The 17,288-nt window shown below is 46.5% G+C and overlaps 1 protein-coding gene across 11 annotated transcripts in view; it reads left to right on the top strand.

The window, feature by feature from the left end:
- TFAP2B (transcription factor AP-2 beta) overlaps positions 1–17,288 on the top strand; it is a 67,462-nt gene that overhangs the window by 18,079 nt on the left and 32,095 nt on the right. For 8 of the 11 annotated variants that reach the window (XR_014509980.1, XM_083435390.1, XM_083435388.1 and 5 more), the window contains 2 exons: positions 7,211–7,273; positions 13,400–13,619. Coding sequence is in view for 10 of the 11 variants with exons in the window: in XM_083435390.1 (XP_083291516.1) it covers positions 7,211–7,273; positions 13,400–13,619 (283 nt within the window). In the remaining variant the exon portion in view is untranslated. The remainder of the gene's footprint in view (positions 1–7,210; positions 7,274–13,399; positions 13,620–17,288) is intronic. The other 3 variants (XM_083435384.1, XM_083435392.1, XM_083435385.1) reach the window with 1 other exon arrangement.

The following is a 17,288-nucleotide window of genomic DNA, read 5'->3' as shown; positions in this document are numbered from 1 at the left end:
CCCCCCTTTTTTTTCTCTTAGCGTGAGAGGGAGGAGAGGAAAGACTACACGGTAACCCTCTTCATTCCCTCTAGTCGTCTGTTCAAAACCTTGGTACCAACCAGAATAAAATTCAGTTCCTATCTCCATCTTGCACACATCCGGCTGGTGGCCAGCTCCACTGGAACTGGGTGGCTGAGAGAGGAGGTTCGCATGTGCGTGTTTGATTCTGAACTGCTGGGAGGCCTGGTGGAAGAAGCCCCTGCAGACAAATGGCGCATCTCTCCCGCAAACACGCAGTTCCGTTTCAATTCAGACAGTTCACACGTGCAGCTGCAACAATAATAATTTATTATTTCTATGCCGCCCATCTGACTGGGTTGCCTCAGCCACTCTGGGCAGTTCCCAACAACAAACAGTAAAAGCTCAATACAACACACAAGGCAAAAAGCGTGGCGTGAATAATCAAGCAATATATTTGAACGAATGAATCAGTCCTCAATACCCAATAAACCTGTTTTCGGATCTGGGTGCGAAACTCTCTGCCTGCCTGGCTGTCTAGTTTATTTTGAGGCAGTAGCAGCGGCAGCAAAAACCAAACCTGACCTGCGTGTGCCGTCGAGCCTCTGTTGTATCACGTACTTCAGAGTCCGATGGCTGGTTCTGCTGAAGGCCCCATGAATTTAATTTAATTTGCAATCCTAACCCCGTTTGCCCGGCTGAATTCAGTAGGAAGTAGTAGACATCCTCGCTTCCATAGGGACTTCAGCCTTAAGCAAACTTACTAGAGCGCGAATCCCACTGAGTTTAGTAGGAGCTTACTTTGTAGTAAAAGTGCGTTGGGTCGAATTGTTAATTTAATCTAGGACTACTTTTCATAGTCAAGTTCTGTCTTCCTCGCGTGTCGTCTTTTAATTGTTTATTTTTATTTCGTCCTTGCTTCCTTCTCCATCTACTAATCTTGAACTGAAGTAAACAGATGGGCTGTCTATACTCCTCTCTCTCCCCCCGACCTCGCTGTTTCCTGGCTGAGGCGCTTGACTCCGTCGCAGAAACACAATATGTTGTGAGCTGCACACTGTCTCCCTCCCTCCCTCCCTCCCTCTTCTCTCGTTATGTTTGCGATCTGGGCTTCCTTGACATTTCTGAGGTAATTTAGTTAAGAGGAAATGAGTTGTTCCCAGTAGAGAGAGCAAACGAGTGGAGTGGAGGTAGCCAGCGTGATAAATGGCTCTTTCATTTGGAGATCTCCAGAGCTCGTTTAAGGCTAATTTTCTGTATTAGCCCCCTTTGAGCTATTAATGCAATAGGCAGGGACCGTGGCCCCTTGTCTCTGAGCTGCCCCATTAGAGCCAGCATTAAGCTGCCAAGCCGGATCTCCGTTGCTGGGGTGCTGGTGAGGCTATAATGAAAGGTGCTTTTTGCAAAAAAAGGAAAAGAAAAGAAAGACAAAAATGAAGAAAACGGGGGGAGGGAGAAGCAGTTCCTAATCTAAAGTGGCAGAGGGTGGTTAATACGATTTGAAGGGGGCTGGTCAATGAGCAATCAATAAAGTAATAATGAGAGGGATGCGCTACATTAACAGGCTAAAAATCCAACGAGACATTAAAAAATCATTCGTAACTCTTATTTCCATTAAGGCAGGCGGAGGGAGGCGGCGGCGGCGGCGGCAGTCCCAGCTTTAGAGAGCAGTAAGCGCAAAGGGTGACAACGCCGAATCCCCTCCACGAAAGTGGAGTTTGGGATTCCGTCGCGCCCTGCGATGTTCTGCAGTCAAATCCTCAGCAGAAAACCCTGTTGCTAACGAAGGGAGGCCCTCCCAAGTCACACACTTCGGGACTGCAGCTTTTGCGACCGGGGCGTTTGCACATTGAGCGAATTGATTGATGGCAGTCAATTGATGGGGGTGCAGGGGGGGGGGCGGCCGCACCGGGCGCAACATCTGGGGGTTAGCGTTAGGGGGCGCAAATCCACGGGTTAGGGAGCGCAAATTACTTGCCTTGCCCCGGGTGCTGACAACCCACGCTATGCCACTGCTCCCACCCTCAGAGGTGAAATGCGAATTGGAGGCCATTCAAGTCCAACTCTAGAACAAGCAACCCTGGAACACCCCTGAGCAAACTTCACCACGTCTTTTAACTTGTTTTACTTTATAGCGAACCTAATTGTTTCTCGGTAGAGCTTACTTCTGATTTGGAGACTACTTCCATAAGGTTAAGAGTAACTAAGCATTGCAGTGGGTTGGACTAAATGACCCTTGGGAGTCCCTTCCAAACGCTTATGATTCGATAATCCGGGTTACCTGAGTTGCCAGATCGCACGCTTTCCTGGGGCGGGGAGATGTATGAACCCTTCGCCCGGGCAGACATTAAATATTAGCAACGGCCAACGCGGAGCAGGATCCCCCAGCGGCTCGAATGGCTTTTCAAACACCGGCATTGAGGGTGGGGCACGTTGGCTAAAAGGCTGGATGGAGCGATGTTTTGATTCTGCACGGAGCGGTAAAGCGGGGGCGAGGAGACTCCCTGTCCCCGAAGCCTCTGGGTGGAGTCTGTCGGAAGTGCGGAGCCGCGTTGAGGGAGTCTCGCTGCAAGGCTTTCCTAAAGGAACGCGTCGTGATATGGATTCTCTCCCATCTCTGCAGACTTCATGGCTGGTGGCTGGTCCACCCTCATGAACCCTTTGCTGAACCCGAGGGCTTGGTAGTTTATTAGGCTGTTTTGGATGTGGCTAGTAGGAAGCCCTCTCCCACTTGAAATTGTCACTGGCGGTTACTTCGGGATCAATATGTAGATAATTGGACCTCAAAGCGGCAAACGCATCCCAGCAGCAAATGCGTGGGATCGTATCCTGACTCCCCACGGTGGGCAAACCCCTGGGAATCCAACGGGGAACCGTCCGCCACCCCGCTCGCATTTTCTTCCTCTGCGTGGCGAGCGCAATTGTAGTTTTGAACACACAGACACATATAATCAACGTACATTCAATGCACGCAAGAGTCCTGGCAACCTTAGACTTACAATTCCCGGTACCTATAGCAAACCATAGTCCCCAGGATTCTTTGAGGAAAGTCGTGCCCTTTAAATATGCGTTGGCTGTGCTTGATCTATGGTGGAAGTGGCCAAGAAGAGGGACCTGAGCAGTTGGAAGCCATTCTAAGAAGCAGCGTGCAGGGATGGACCCTGTGGTTGGTTCAGCAGTGGTCAAGACTCTCACGAAAGAAGTCCACACATTATATGTATAGATAAGATTAGATACCATTTTGCAAGGAACGGTGAAGGGAAAATCCCGTTCTGGGCCACCGGCTAGTATTAATTCTCCTTGGAGAAAAAGCGCTTTTGAATGCAGCGGGGCAGGTACGGCGGGTCAAAGCTTAACTCTTTTTGCCCGGGAGACATTCCAAGGCTGCCTTTTGGGATCCAGTTGAATGCAGCGCTTTATGTTGACGCCCTTGTCCAACCCGTGTGAAAAGGGCAAGGGGCGTCTTGAACTTGCCGATTGTAGCGATTTATGACTTGATATCCCCCACGAGAGGGGAGGAGGGTTTGTAGGCCTGCCTGAAACCTGTTTGCAGGAGTAGCACCACGCCTGCCCAAAGCCCAGAGCTAAAGGAACTCGCTGCCAGCTAAAGAGAAGGGACAGGGAAATCTGGAGTACAGTAGAGAGAGAGGGGGACCGCATCGGGCAAATATTTGCTAAAATCGCTTGAGCTTTTTGCCAGTCATTTCAAAGAAACTCAGAACATGCAAAAACTGAGCTGAGTCGAGAAGGAACTTCTCCCTTTTTCTTCCAGCTGTTGAGTAGTGCGGTTTAAGGCTGCGTGAGATCCTCGGCAGGTCTTTACAGGGGGCTGAATCCCATTGCGATATTCTAGCCAAGTCTTTTAGGATGGCACTATAAACTGCTTAAATCGAAATAACTGGAAAGAGGAATTCGAGAGCGTGTAGAATTCCATTCAGTGAAAACGGGTTTAACATTAAAGTTTTCCGGAGCTGAAGCTTTGTAGCCTCCCACGACTGGACACATACTTTTTTGGGGTCCTAGAAGAGACACAATAATGTAAAATAGGGAAATAAAGCTCTCCGTGTCCTTAGCGGTTGGTGTGAGGAAGCCTGCCAGCAGATTTACAAAGCGAAGCGGGGTCGTCGGGTATGGTTTCAGATTGGATGGGGAACCGTGTGTGGATGTTCTTGCACCACAGGGGTTGGGCCAGATGACCTCTGGAGTCCCTTCCAACGCTGTGATTCTATAGTTATGTGTTTTTGCAGCTTGGCTTGGAAGTAAATGTTTATTTACACCGAAGAAATGCTTTCCATCAGGGCTGTTTAGCACGTGCCCTCCAGAGGCTCCCAGCACCCTCAGACGTGGTGGCCCGTGGTCGGGTCTGCAGGGAGTTGAAGCCCACAGCCTTTGGAGGGCACAGCCTTGGTTTCCTTGGGCCTTGCTGGAATAGTTTCTTCCGAGAAATGTGTGCGCCACGTGGGATTGAAGGCCAAGTCGTTGCTGCACCTTTGAACACTTAACTGGCCGTTGAAACCCGCGGGACTCACTTCTCAGCAAGTATACGAAGGACCGACCTCCAAGAACACTTGTCTATTCAAAAGAGGGAAACTTTCGAATTATTGCGCGCTCATTACTCGACACAAACAGATTTTAAAGAGACTTCCAGATAAATTAGCACAATCCGCTTGCTGGCTACTGGCCCGATTTATTTTAAGAGGATTCCTCGGGAGCAAATGGGTCGTGGCTTGGGGTGTTGCTGCAGAAAACACCCACATTACATAAGAACAATTCCACGATTCCAAACCCTAATTAAGTGCGGTTGTTTTTTTTTTTTAACGTATGATTAATATATAAAACGAAAATAAACAGAAACTCAGAAGCGCCATAAATCTAGCCTTGTGATCCTATCACAAGGTATTCCGGAGCCCCGTTGCTCCGGAATCGCCCCCTTTTAGTTTGTTTGTCTGTTTGCTCTCTGTTGTGTGGGAGCAACCCAATGGAGAACCGATTTTCTTTTCTCCCTGCCCGCCCAGCCTTAATATATGCGTGGAAAATGGTAAACATGTAAAGAAGCGAAAGTTTCACGCTGGGTTGCTGCACGCTCCATTTCCTTGCCGTTTCCTGCTGTCGTTTCAAAGCGATCTTGCTCGACTAAGAGCTCCCGTTTTCGGGAACAGGATTGTCGTTCATAATTACTAGCAAACCAAGCGGCTACTGCGGCTCCCTCGCTCCTATTGATAAGCTCAAGAGAAAGCGAGGAGGGGAGGGAGGAAGAGGGAGAGCGAAGCGGGGAGGGGGGGGGTCCCTTCCTACCGTTAGAAATTAAAACAAAAGCAACCACCTCGGTTATAATATTACCCCGGAGTGGCAGCGGGTGCGGGAGGAAGCGCTCTTAAGGAGACGAGATAGGAAAAGGCTCTTGGGTTTGAGAGAGGAGCTGCGGGGGGGGGGTGTCCCTTGCCCGGTACAGCAGCCCAAGCAAAGGATGTAGTGGCTCAAGGGCGGGGGGCGGGTCGCTGTAAATCGCCTTGAGACCTTGTCAGGGAAAAAGGCGGGGTATAAATAAATACGTGATAATGATAATACGTGGAAGAAAAGTTGCAATTACTTAACTCCCCTCCCCGACCCGCTCCCCAATCCTAGTGACTTTTACCTGGGAGTAAATTCCATTGACTTATAAAGAAAGTAGATGACTAGCCGGGAACATGGATTTGCTCTGACGGAAAGACCCCTCTGAGTTCTGTGGGGGCTGTTGCAAAGTGTTTCTGGGTTGACGGCCTTACGGAATGGGGTGGCGGATTCAACTGGGGAGTTGCAGGTTAGGGTCACGTTTCTGGACGCCGCTCTGGTGGCCGGCACAGTTCCGTGCCGCTAATAATGTTGGCGCTGAGGAAAGAGGCTGTGCAAAACCTTCTCTCTCTCTCGTGTGCTAGTTTACCCAGTGCAGAGCGATGGGGTTACTTTGGGGAGCATTCAGAAACGGCACACCCAGCCACACTTCGGCAATTGAAATGATTCTAGTTCTTCCCTCCGTATAAAGTGAAGAACGATCCTTAATATTTTATGGGAAGTAAATTCTATTGCATTCAATGGCTACAGAGAAGTAAAACAGATATTAATAGTACTTCAGACCCAGCGAGGAGCCAATTGAGCTCTGTCCATGCTCAGAGTCACTCTGCCTCTGAAAAGTTTCAGGGCTGAGCGCTAGCATCAGAAACAAGTAGTTTGAGCTAACAGAAGAGCCCTGCTGGATCGGGCCCAAGGCCTATCTAGTCCGTTATCCTGTTCTCATACTAGCCAACCAGATGTCTATGGGAAGGCGGCAAGGAGGGCCAGAGCACAACAGATCCTCCCCATTTGTGGTTCCCTGCAACTGGTGTTCAGGGACAGTGGAAGTACCATGGCTGGGAGCGTAAAATCGTTGCTACGCTGAACTCAAGAACAAAATAAAGCTCTTCTGGATCATCGTAATCACCAATAACAACAAAAAGTGGAGGAGGCATTTAGGTTAAAATTCATCATGAGCTGTGTGCTTTCGCTGTTCGTTGTGCCGCAGAGGCCCCCGAATCTTGTGCACCTAATGGGGTATATCTTGAGTAACCGTAATCTCCAAATTGCATTACATTTGGCAATAGCTTTAATATAAAAGTAATTATACAGATCTGGATAACTCGAGCCCTATAGTTTCTTCCATGGGAGGCTCGCTTTTCCCTTTCCTTTCCTTTTTCCCCTTCAAAAAGAAAGAGAAGAATTAGGTAATTTACAAAAGATGGACTGGAGATTAGAGCGCACATCTCCGGAGCTATGAAATTGCAATGGATACGGTTATGTAGAGGTTTGCAGGAGCTCTCCGTGTATTTGGAAACGTTTGCCCATGTCATCTCGCCCTTTACTAAAGGGCTGCTTCTTTCAAAGGGACTGTAGCAACAACAACAAGAAGAAGCAGGAGGCAAGCGCCATAATACCTGTTAGACGGTACCTACATGGGAAAATGCTATGAAATGCATTCGCTTCAGTTATATAAGCGGGCAAAGCGACAAGTGCAAAATCTGTTTAAACTCCCCTTGCACTCCAGTCCCGATCAGATCTACTTAGAGGCAAGTTCCGTTCATTTTAATGAGTGTCCCTCTTGTGACTTAGGATCGCAGCCTCTGACTCAGATGAATATTTTATTTACATCAAGTAGAGTGTGTGTGTTCTTGTTTTGTTTTTTCCCCCTCATGTCCAGCCCGATCCTATGTATGTTTACTCGGAAGTAAGTCCCAGTGTGTTCAACGGCGCTTACTCCCAGGTAAGTATGCACAGGGTTGCAGCCTGAATGGTCTACTTACTTGGAGGATGGGTTTGATGAGACACTGGCATCCAGATCCACCGCCCAGTTGGCTGCAGGACTCGCGCTCCGACCTCAACACATTTAATTGGAAGCACATCCCCACGTAAGGAAAGGGTGAAAAGGATCCTGGACGTGAGAATGGTCCCAACCAAATTAAGCAACTGGGGAGAAAGTGCGGTTGGGGTTAGGGTGGGGTTAGGGCGCCTTTTGGAGCCCTTGCTCCTCGGAGACAACTTTAGGATGCAGGCTGCTGGACCCTTGGATCTGGTCACGTATTTTAATTTAACCGCCCCCACCCCGCAAAGTAAGTCCCGTTGTCTTGGACTGACTTCCAGGTAAGGCTGCAATCCTGTGCATGCTTCTCTGGTAGCAAGTCCTATCGAACGTGGTGGGACTTGCTTCCGAGTAAATATGTATAGGGATCAGGCTTCGTAAGAGTACTCAGTTCCAACGCAAGTCCTCTAAAGCTGAAAAAAAAACCTGTTTCCTTCAGCCACAACCCAAGAAATATAGGATACCTGCTGCTAACAGTTATGGCAAGATGCTTCCAGGAAAGATGAGCAGCGTTAGGAATAGGGCATCTTTCTAGTTTTGCTATGGTCTTATTGTAAACCGCCCTGTGATCCTCGGATGAAGGGCGGTACAGAAATTTAACAAACCAACGAACCCTACCAGCAGCGTCCTCGTAGTAGTGGCAATCCTGGAGACAGGCAGCCTCTTTCTGCTGAAGACAAGGGGGCAGAACTGCATCTCAGGCTCTTTCATTTACATCCCTGTCCTTCTAAAACTCTTCGGGGCAGACGAATGGTTTGTTGGCAAGCGCGTCTGAGAACATTGCGGCCCGAAATGACTCAGACCTATGGAGTTGGCTGCGATTCCAGCTGTAAATATTTTTCAGCGCCTATTAAAAATGCTTCTCGATCGATAAAAGGGAGGGGGCGCTGCCACTTGTAGAATAAGGTTGAGGACCCCCCCCCCCCCGCCGCCGCAGTAAACTAGTGAGGCTTGCTTCGGAGTAAATCTGTGTAGACCTGCCCTGTAAGGGTGCGGTTTCCTCGTGTGAGGATGCAACTAAAAAGCAAGTGGTGTGTAAGGGGGTCGTCTTCGTTTTAAAAATGGGGCCCCTTTCTCTTGGCGTGACCATGTTGTTGCGTTGCCAGTGAGAGCTGCTATGACTTCCTCGCTAAGCCAGTTAAGCGGCCGGGGGCGACGGAGGCTGAAGGCGGTTAGGGTGGGGGTCTTTGCAGCAAAACTCACCCCCCAGACTTGTTTTTAGGCCTGGTCAGCCGAGATCTCAAGGCTGCTGCTCCCACTCTGTTTGATGAGATTGGACCTTTTTCGTTTCTTTCTAATTAAATACCTTCTGTGATTTTGATATTTTATTTTCTGGTCATGGAAGGCGTTCAGGAGCCCTGATAGACTGAGGAGCTAATATAAAAACTTCTAAAATGCAGAGTAGGGGAGGTTAAAGGGAGGGGAGGGAGATTCATTCTAAATACATCTCTCGGAAGGAAGTTCTGGTGAGAACTTAAAGAATCCTAGTAAAAATCAAGTTTAGGATCCAGCTGAAAGATTTATGAGACCCCTAGGACAAAGCCGATAATAAGGTCTAGAAGATGCAGATTAATAATGAAGATAGTCCCTTTGAGCATGTGCAGAGTGCATTCCCCTTATCCACAGGGCGCAGTTAAGCCACAACTGAGTCACTCAGTTGGGATTGATTTCACAGATAAGCCCCTGTTCCACCTTGCCCTAGACGAGTCATAGATCGATTAGATAGATAAATAAATAAATATCTATGGACTTTTAAATGGGGGCGGGGCGGTTTACTGCTTTAGTTTGTTACTATGTTATGTATTTTTGTGTTTTTATATTGTAAACCGCCCTGTGAATCTCGGAAGAAGGGCGATAAAGATATGTATTTTTAAAAAATAATATAAATAATAAATCGAACTGCGTGAAATAAGGAAGATAAAATATATGAGCGAGAAGACCAAACGGAAGCCGAGCCAGCTTTCGCTTCCCATGAGGCAAAACCACTCAGTCGTTTACTTTGAAACCTCCGCCCAGTCCGCACCAAGCAGCACGGATCTATGAAATCTAACACGGGCTTGGGACTTCTGTAGTTGTTACAGCGCTTTAGTGTGGGATTCTGGTGTGGTGGAAGGAAATATTTTGTAATAAAACCTGGACGAAGGCTTGTTCTCTCTACTCCTTCCCTTGAGGTTATTGACTTGCTAATTTCCTTGGTAAGCCTAGCCTGTTAAGACACTCGATCTTACACGTTTGGGAAGCTCGGGAGATGATGTGTATATAATCAATATATATGCAACGCGCCCGCACCATACTCCCGCCCCCTTTGCCACTAAGAGTATTTTCATGAATGGGACAACAATCCTTTTCCTAGGGATACGAAGCTGGAAATAAAGAGTCCCGTTGAAATAGCTCAGATTGTACTTCACACCTGGCTGAAACTCTAGCGCCAGGATATGATGATATTAAGAATCCTTAAGGAGTTCTTAAAAGTTGGCTTTCCTCTCTGCTAACCAATTATAGATGCGATTCATTTTGAGGCATGAAAGTGTCATAGAAAGCTGCGACCTGGTTCTCACAACCAGGTAGCCTCCTTACAGGAGTGTACCACTTCAGATTGCAGGCGGGCGGCTCAAGCGGTGCAGTGTTTTGCCTTTGGATAACATTCCTAAGTGTAAGAAATCTAGCATATCAGGAAAATGGCTAGGTTATAACCCTTTCCTCTGACATTTAGTTTTCTATATCCAGAAATCCTCCCCCCCCCCCAAAGAAAGCATTCACCTACAATCTGAAGTGGGACAGTCCGGACACAGGTTTACCATTTCATCTGCTCTATATAAGAAGGAGTGTCAAGTACAGAATCTGGACTTGCCATATATTTGGCTTCCTGCAGAGCATGTTTGCAGAATCCAAATGTCTCCTTCTCTCCCTTTTGGAACATGAGAACTGGCTTTGTCTATTAAGGTAACACCAGCCTGCAGTGATCTCAAGGAAGCAGCAAATAGCAGCAGCTGTCAGCCCTTATTAACTCTTGCATGAAGCGTACCTTAAGTATGGTTTGTTCTCAATTACAGCCAGCAAATGAAACAACTGGGGGAGGGATGCAGTAAGTCTCTGTATAAATTACAGTGATTGGTTGATTGATCAGAGCACCTGCTGCAAATCATAGGGATTTTTTAAAAAGTTTAGTAGCAAGCAAAATACATCATTAATAATTTCCTTCTATTTGTTTTTGTTTTTTTTGGGAGGTGCGCCCTGTTTAATAACTTTATACCCAAGTCTACTTATAGTTGGTGAATTTGCTCTAATTCTCTTAAAACAGCACTCATTCTTGAAATAAATTGTTTGAGCAACTTGGATTCTTAGGGAAAAGCAGCTTTTCAGTAGTGAGCTCCACTGTCATTTGGAATTATAATGATTTCCTTTTTTTTTTAACACCCAGCCCCCCCCAGTCTGTTAAATAAAAAAATAATGTTTTCATCAATTCCAAGCCAGGATAAAGGGTTAAAAACCCCCAAATATACAAGTGCAAAAATGATCCAGCTGCTAAGCTTACCAGTTTATAAATTAATTGGATTCCTTTCCTTTTTATATTTGTGAATCAGTACTAAAAAATAATGAAACAAATATTTACCAGTAATAACTGTTTATTTATACAGTGCACAAAGTGTCTTACAGTTTATACGTAGAGAGAGAAGTTACTGACCAATCTAAACTGTGAGTGCCCATTCTAGCAAACAGGAAATGCTGGATTTGACTGTTCTTTCTGCATATCCCACAAATATGAAGAACACTGATATTTTTTTTTCTTTGGCTTGTCCATTATAATATACAGAGCTACACTGAACAGCTCAAAGCTTACTTCCCTCTTTTTAAAAACTGTATTTATAGATGTGATCCAGGAACAAGTTAAACCAAAATGGTTTTTTTGAATGTGATGTCCCAATCACTTCACGGTGCCTAAATGAGCTTTCCATACAAGTTTCTCTGGCTCAATGGGTTAGTGGGTCAGGCTGTGGATTTCTAATTGCCCTTGTTACATATTCTGTTTTACCATGTGGTTGTAGTAAAGGCTGCCTGCTGTCTCTAACTTCTACATAATTACAAATATACTTAGAAACACCAGGGCAACTTCCCTAGAGATAAGGAAGAATCTATGAAGGGTTAATTGGAGTATTGTTGCAACTACCCTGGGGTTAAACTAATAGATTCATGGGTTGGTGTTCTAAATATCTAATCTGTGAAAAAGCTTGAAACAGTCACTGGCCCAGAGAAAGATATACAATTGTTGGTTTGAGATTTGGAGAGACAACTGGGTGACTAAATACAACAGGGATAGTCTTCCCCACCCTAAATATCGCGCAGAAAATTAGCTTCAGCAGGTGTGGCCTAACATGCTATTTAGCCAGGAAAAGACAATTAAGAGGTGGTGATATGACAAGCATCTTAAAACATGGAGCTAATTTATTTTCTGATGCTTTAGGAAAGAACCTGAAACAGTGGGTTGAAATTACAATATTGGTGATTTTGACAAAGTGTTAGGGAAACTCCCTTGGAAGATGGAGGCCTCTCCTTCACTGGAGGTTTTCAAAGCTTAATTGCCACCTATCCAAGATGCTGTAGTAACAGCAGCAAAACAGATGACCCTTCAGGTCCCTCCAACTCTATAAATCTTGTGAAATGCCCTTCCCACTCCATGTAAGGGTTTAGGGCATAGGCTCCATGTCACCCTAAAAGAGAGAGTGGAAACTCAGAGTTCATGAACTAATTAAGATGAACACAGATTTAAAAAATAATGAAATTGGGACACAACAGCTGTACTCTGCTGAACTCAAGTTGACCAATAGAAGCTGGCTCCCTTCATAGACATCCACCTGTTAAACCTGGCTTCTCAGTGACGAGAGGGGTTCCTCATCCCCCTCCACCACTGCCATTCCTGTGCCTATTGTGTTTTTATGTTGTACCCTGCCACACACACACACATGGTGGATTATGAATAATTAAGCAAATAAGTAAGTAAAACTAGCACCCAATAGGTAGATATAAAATGGGGCAGCGTGGGGGGGGCACCCTTAATCTATTGCATTTCTGACTATTACGTAGATATTTACTAGGAGTTGTACAAGAAAACTAGTTGGCAGCTTCTGCTGGTGGAGAAGGCTTTCCAGCCCAACCCCATGGCAGCCGAATGTTTTCTGATAGACATATAAAGGCAGTATGCACTTTTCAGTGCACCCCTTTCTTCTGAGTTTTTAGGTGATTCCTTTTGGAGAGCTTAGAATAACCCATCTTTGCATTATACTGGAGACTTAGTACCCAGGAGCACAAAATATGTGAGCTATTAATTGCATAGGAAACAGTGATGTTAAGTCTGGTAGTATTATTGTAGGTATTGACTTATTCCATATAGGTTCACCTTGTTGTCCTGGGACCATTGCAGCATGTCTCCTTTCACTACTTCCATGGAAAGAATTTGCCATGTGGTCCTTTTCCATGGAGCCTGAGGCAATATGGGACTCTTGCCAACATCACCTTCAGCAACTTGGCTTCTTTCTGTGTTGTAGGAAATGCCTAATGTCCGAGACTGACTCCTCATTATTATGCCACAGTTGCTCCTTCCTGAAAGAAGAGTCTCACTGTCCTGGAAAGGAGCTCCTCTGCCCACAGCTTAGTCTTAGGGTGACTTCCAAGCATTACTGTGAGCTGTAAAGGATGGAGTCAGGCTGCATGGCAGCTGCTCCCACTCTGTTCACTGTCATTCTGGATGGGGTCCTTTGGCCCCTCTCAGTTTAGCAGCTCTCATGTTCTGAGGATAATGCCCAAAGGGTCTTTCTATGTGAAACACTGCTAATGTGGCATTGGGGTCTGTCATGGCAGCTCTATAAGAACCATCCCTGTGATGGGACCCCCCATATGACTCTGAGCAGTAAGCCATCCAAACAAAAGGTGCTGAATCAATGGGATTGACTTCTGGTTGAGCAAATGTGGTCTTATGACTGAGCTGGTCCCTGAAGTGTGCTGTTTCCCACACCTACTTTTCTGTCTCCCCAGTTCCAGTTCCTCCAAAATCTGTAACTTCCCTGATGATGAACAAAGACGGCTTCCTTGGTGGCATGTCTGTGAACACAGGCGAAGTATTTTGTTCAGTACCTGGGCGGCTCTCCTTGCTCAGCTCAACTTCCAAGTACAAAGTAACTGTTGGAGAAGTTCAAAGGCGCCTCTCACCCCCAGAATGTTTGAATGCCTCGCTTCTTGGAGGAGTACTTAGAAGGTAAGGCCTTGGGATAGGTATATGTGTGCTTATGTGTGAGGTTTATTACGTGTTGTTACAGGGATCAGCTACGTGTGTATCTGTTGGTGTTGATGCATGTAGAAGACCTCATAGGACATATACTTAACAGTCTGGCTACCACTATGCATGCATGGGCCTCTGATGACTTCTTGGAAAAAACCAGTTGGCTGCAAGGCTTTTGACTGGGACTGGTCATGTGCAACACATCTCACCAGTAATTAAAGGACTACATTGGCACTGCTTTTCAGAGCACAATTCAAAGTTCAGGAGCGTATCCTTTAAAGCAATATACAGCTTGAGACTCAGGTACTTAAAATGCTCCCAAATGAAGCTACCCAAATGTTAAGATCATCTTCTGGGCCTGGGTGGCTGTGCCTTTGGAGATGAGGTACGTAGCAACTGAGAAAAACTCTTTTCAGCTGTGGCACCCCACCTTTGGTGTTCCCCCAGTGAGGCTTGCCTACGGCCGAGTCTCTCATGTCCTTTTGGGACCTTGTCCTGCTCAGGTGCCCTTTGATTTTTCTTTCCTGTGATATGTTAATTTGTTGTTGTTGTTGTTGTTGTTGTTGTTGTTGTTGTTGTTGTTATCATTGTCGTCAATAACCATGAATCATAGAATCATTGGGTTGGACAGGGTACCAAGGGTCATGTAGCCATTTCCCGTGCAATGCTGAAAACTCAAATGCCCTATTTTTGCTTTGATCTATTTTTTAAACATTGTTTTAAGTAAGTTTTACTTGAAGGGTAGGGATGATATGATAATGTATGCATATTCAGCACTTTAGCTGTTGTACTGTAATAGCCTGGAGTTAAGTTCTAGTTACAGGTAGGTAGCCGTGGTGGTCTGCCGTAGTCGAAACAAAATAAAAAAAATTCCTTCCAGTAGCACCTTAGAGACCAACTAAGTTTGTTATTGGTATGACCTTTCGTGTGCATGCACACTTCTTCAGATACACTGAAAAAGAAGTCACCAGACCCTTATATATAGTGAGAAGGTGGGGGGGGGGGTCTGTTGACTTCTGTTTCAGTGTATCTGAAGAAGTGTGCATGTACACGAAAGATCATACCAATAACAAACTTAGTTGGTCTCTAAGGTGCTACTGGAAGGAATTTTTTTATGGAGTTAAGTTGTGAGCCAGGTATTCTAGGGGTCAAAATACATTAGGTGGCTTTGGGCCAGGAGTGGCTAGCCTGGGCTCTTCCAGATGTTGCTGAGCTATGAGCATAGCTGTCAACGTTTCCCTTTTTAAAGGGAAATTCCCTTATTCCGAATAGGATTCCTCGCAAGAAAAGGGAAAAGTTGACCAGCCATGGCTATGAGTTCTATCATCCTTGAACACTGGCTATGTTGGCAAGGGCTGATGGGAGTTGGAGTACAACAACATGTTGAGTGCTGTAGGTTTAGGCAAAGCACTCACTTTCAACCTTAACTTCCCCCTCCATGAATTCATAATGCTGGCTTATTTTAAAAGGTTGTTGTAAGAATTGCTAAGGCACATGGCTGGCCCAAGACATTTTGTCACATGAGGCAACCACAAAATGCTGCTTCCTCCCTCCTGCCAGGGAAGAAGGAATGAGTGATGATCTCCCAGTGGTGAAGGGTGCTCCCACTGCTCCTGGGGCGGACACATGTCCCCTTGGGGGGGGATGCAGGGGGGCATGGAGCCCTCTGGCCATCCCTCACTCCCAAAGCAACACCAGCCATTGGAATGACACCGCTTGGGGCTGGTATCACTTCAGTGGTGAGGGCTGGCCTGCCACAGCTGGCTCCGTTCACCCTCCACGCCCCTCCATGGAAATACACCAAAGCTGCTTGAGGAGTGTTTTCATGGTGGAGTGTGTTGCTCCAGTGGCAAGGGCTGGCCTGGTGCAGGGGCTCCGTTTGCTCTTCACACCCCACCATAGAAACACTCCTTACTTTCAGTTAATGTGGTACATCTCTTCAGTGAGGGCTTCATTTGAGCCTGAACTCTGGTTCTTTGAGAATTCCATTGAATAAGTGTACAGTGGTGACCTGGTAGATATTGCGTAACTCTAGCAGTCATGGAATCGGAGGATGGGTCCTCTGGTTAGAGAACAGGAAGCAGAGAGTAAGAATAAATAGACAGTCCTCATAGCAGATGTGCCAGGTGTATAAGACCTCACAGGTATCTGCATAGGGACTGGATTACTTTTTTTTAATGGTTCATAAATGATTTGGAGTTAGAAGTGAGCAGTGAGGTGACCATGTTTGCTGATGGCAATGAGATTGCAAGGAAAGAGCAACCCAAATGATCACTGGGTCACAGCAACCCACCTGGGAGGAAATGATACCGTGTTTGGGGCTTTTTAGCTTAGAAAAGTGGATAGAGAGATGTGTTTTCCCCTCTCCCATGGTACTCAAACAATATGAAGCAAGGTTCAGGCAGACAAAAGGAAGTCATTCTTAACACAGGGCATACTGAAGCTATGGAATTCACTGCCACAATATGTGGTGATAATTTTAAAAGGGGATGAGACCAATTCATGGAGGGCAGGCTTGTCAGTGACTACAATACATGATGCCTCTAAAGAACAGTTATGGGAAAACAACCAGAGGGAGAGGGCTATTGGCCTTGTCTGCTGCTTATGTACTTTCGATTGGCATCTGGTTCACCACTTTGTGAAATGGGGTGCCTAAGTGTATAGGCCAGGGGTCAGCAAAGTGGTGGGCCGTAGTGTGTGTGCATGCGCACACATGCATGCGCAAACACTATTTCCGGGGCTCCTTCCTGCGCGGAGGAGGCATGTGCAGCTTCCCATTGGCTGCAGGAGTTTCCTGTAGCCAATGGGAAGCCGGCCAGCGTCACTGAAGGTGGTCCCTGCTCTGCTTTGCGCCGGTTTAGCGCGGGGCACTGGAGCCAACCAAGCAGGCGGCGGGGGTCCATGGGCCAGTTAAACGACCCCCATGGGCCACTTGTGGCCCACGGGCCTTAGGTTGCCGACCCCTGATATAGGCCTTTGGCCAGACTCCACAGTACTGCTTTTGCAACTGAAGCCTAACATGGTGCCATCTGGATGTTGCTAGACTACAGCACCCATCATCCCTGACACATCATGCTGGCTGGGACTGATCGAAGTTATAGTCCAACATCTGGAGGGCACCACAGCAGCTAATATTAAAACCTAATTTGACTTCAGGAAAAGGAATAAGTACCCATGAGTTGAGTATGCAGACAACCTTCTAGCTTTTCTGATAGATCTTCTCAAGCTGGCCTAGGATCCTAACATCTCTTTCTTTACATGTAAAGAAAGGGTGTGAAGCTCTGTTCTACAGGGTGGCTGGCATGTCTTTCAGAAGAGAGGGTGGGAAACAGTGAAGAAATCACATCTCTAATGTAAGATCTTCACATTTATAGAGTAAGCCCTTTCCTTCTATCCCCCCCTCCAACTTTCCCCCCTGTAGTATGAGACAATGTGCCATTTCTAGGTGGGTTAATAGCCATGGATATTAAAGGTAAAACTGGGGCCTCCTCAGCCTGTGTGAAGCTTGGGCATGTGGTCTTCAGCATGCATCCATCTATGTTCATACGCACACATGCATCCTGGCCAATGGTTGCCATTTGCTTGATGAAGAAGTGAAGTCCAGAAGTAGAGGTGGGGTCTTCCTCTGCCATTGCAAGTCGAGTC

The sequence above is a fragment of the Podarcis tiliguerta genome, assembly GCF_965153285.1.
Source record: "Podarcis tiliguerta genome assembly, chromosome: 3".
NCBI classification, from domain to species: Eukaryota; Metazoa; Chordata; class Lepidosauria; order Squamata; family Lacertidae; genus Podarcis; species Podarcis tiliguerta.
This window is presented reverse-complemented; position numbering and strand designations above follow the sequence as displayed.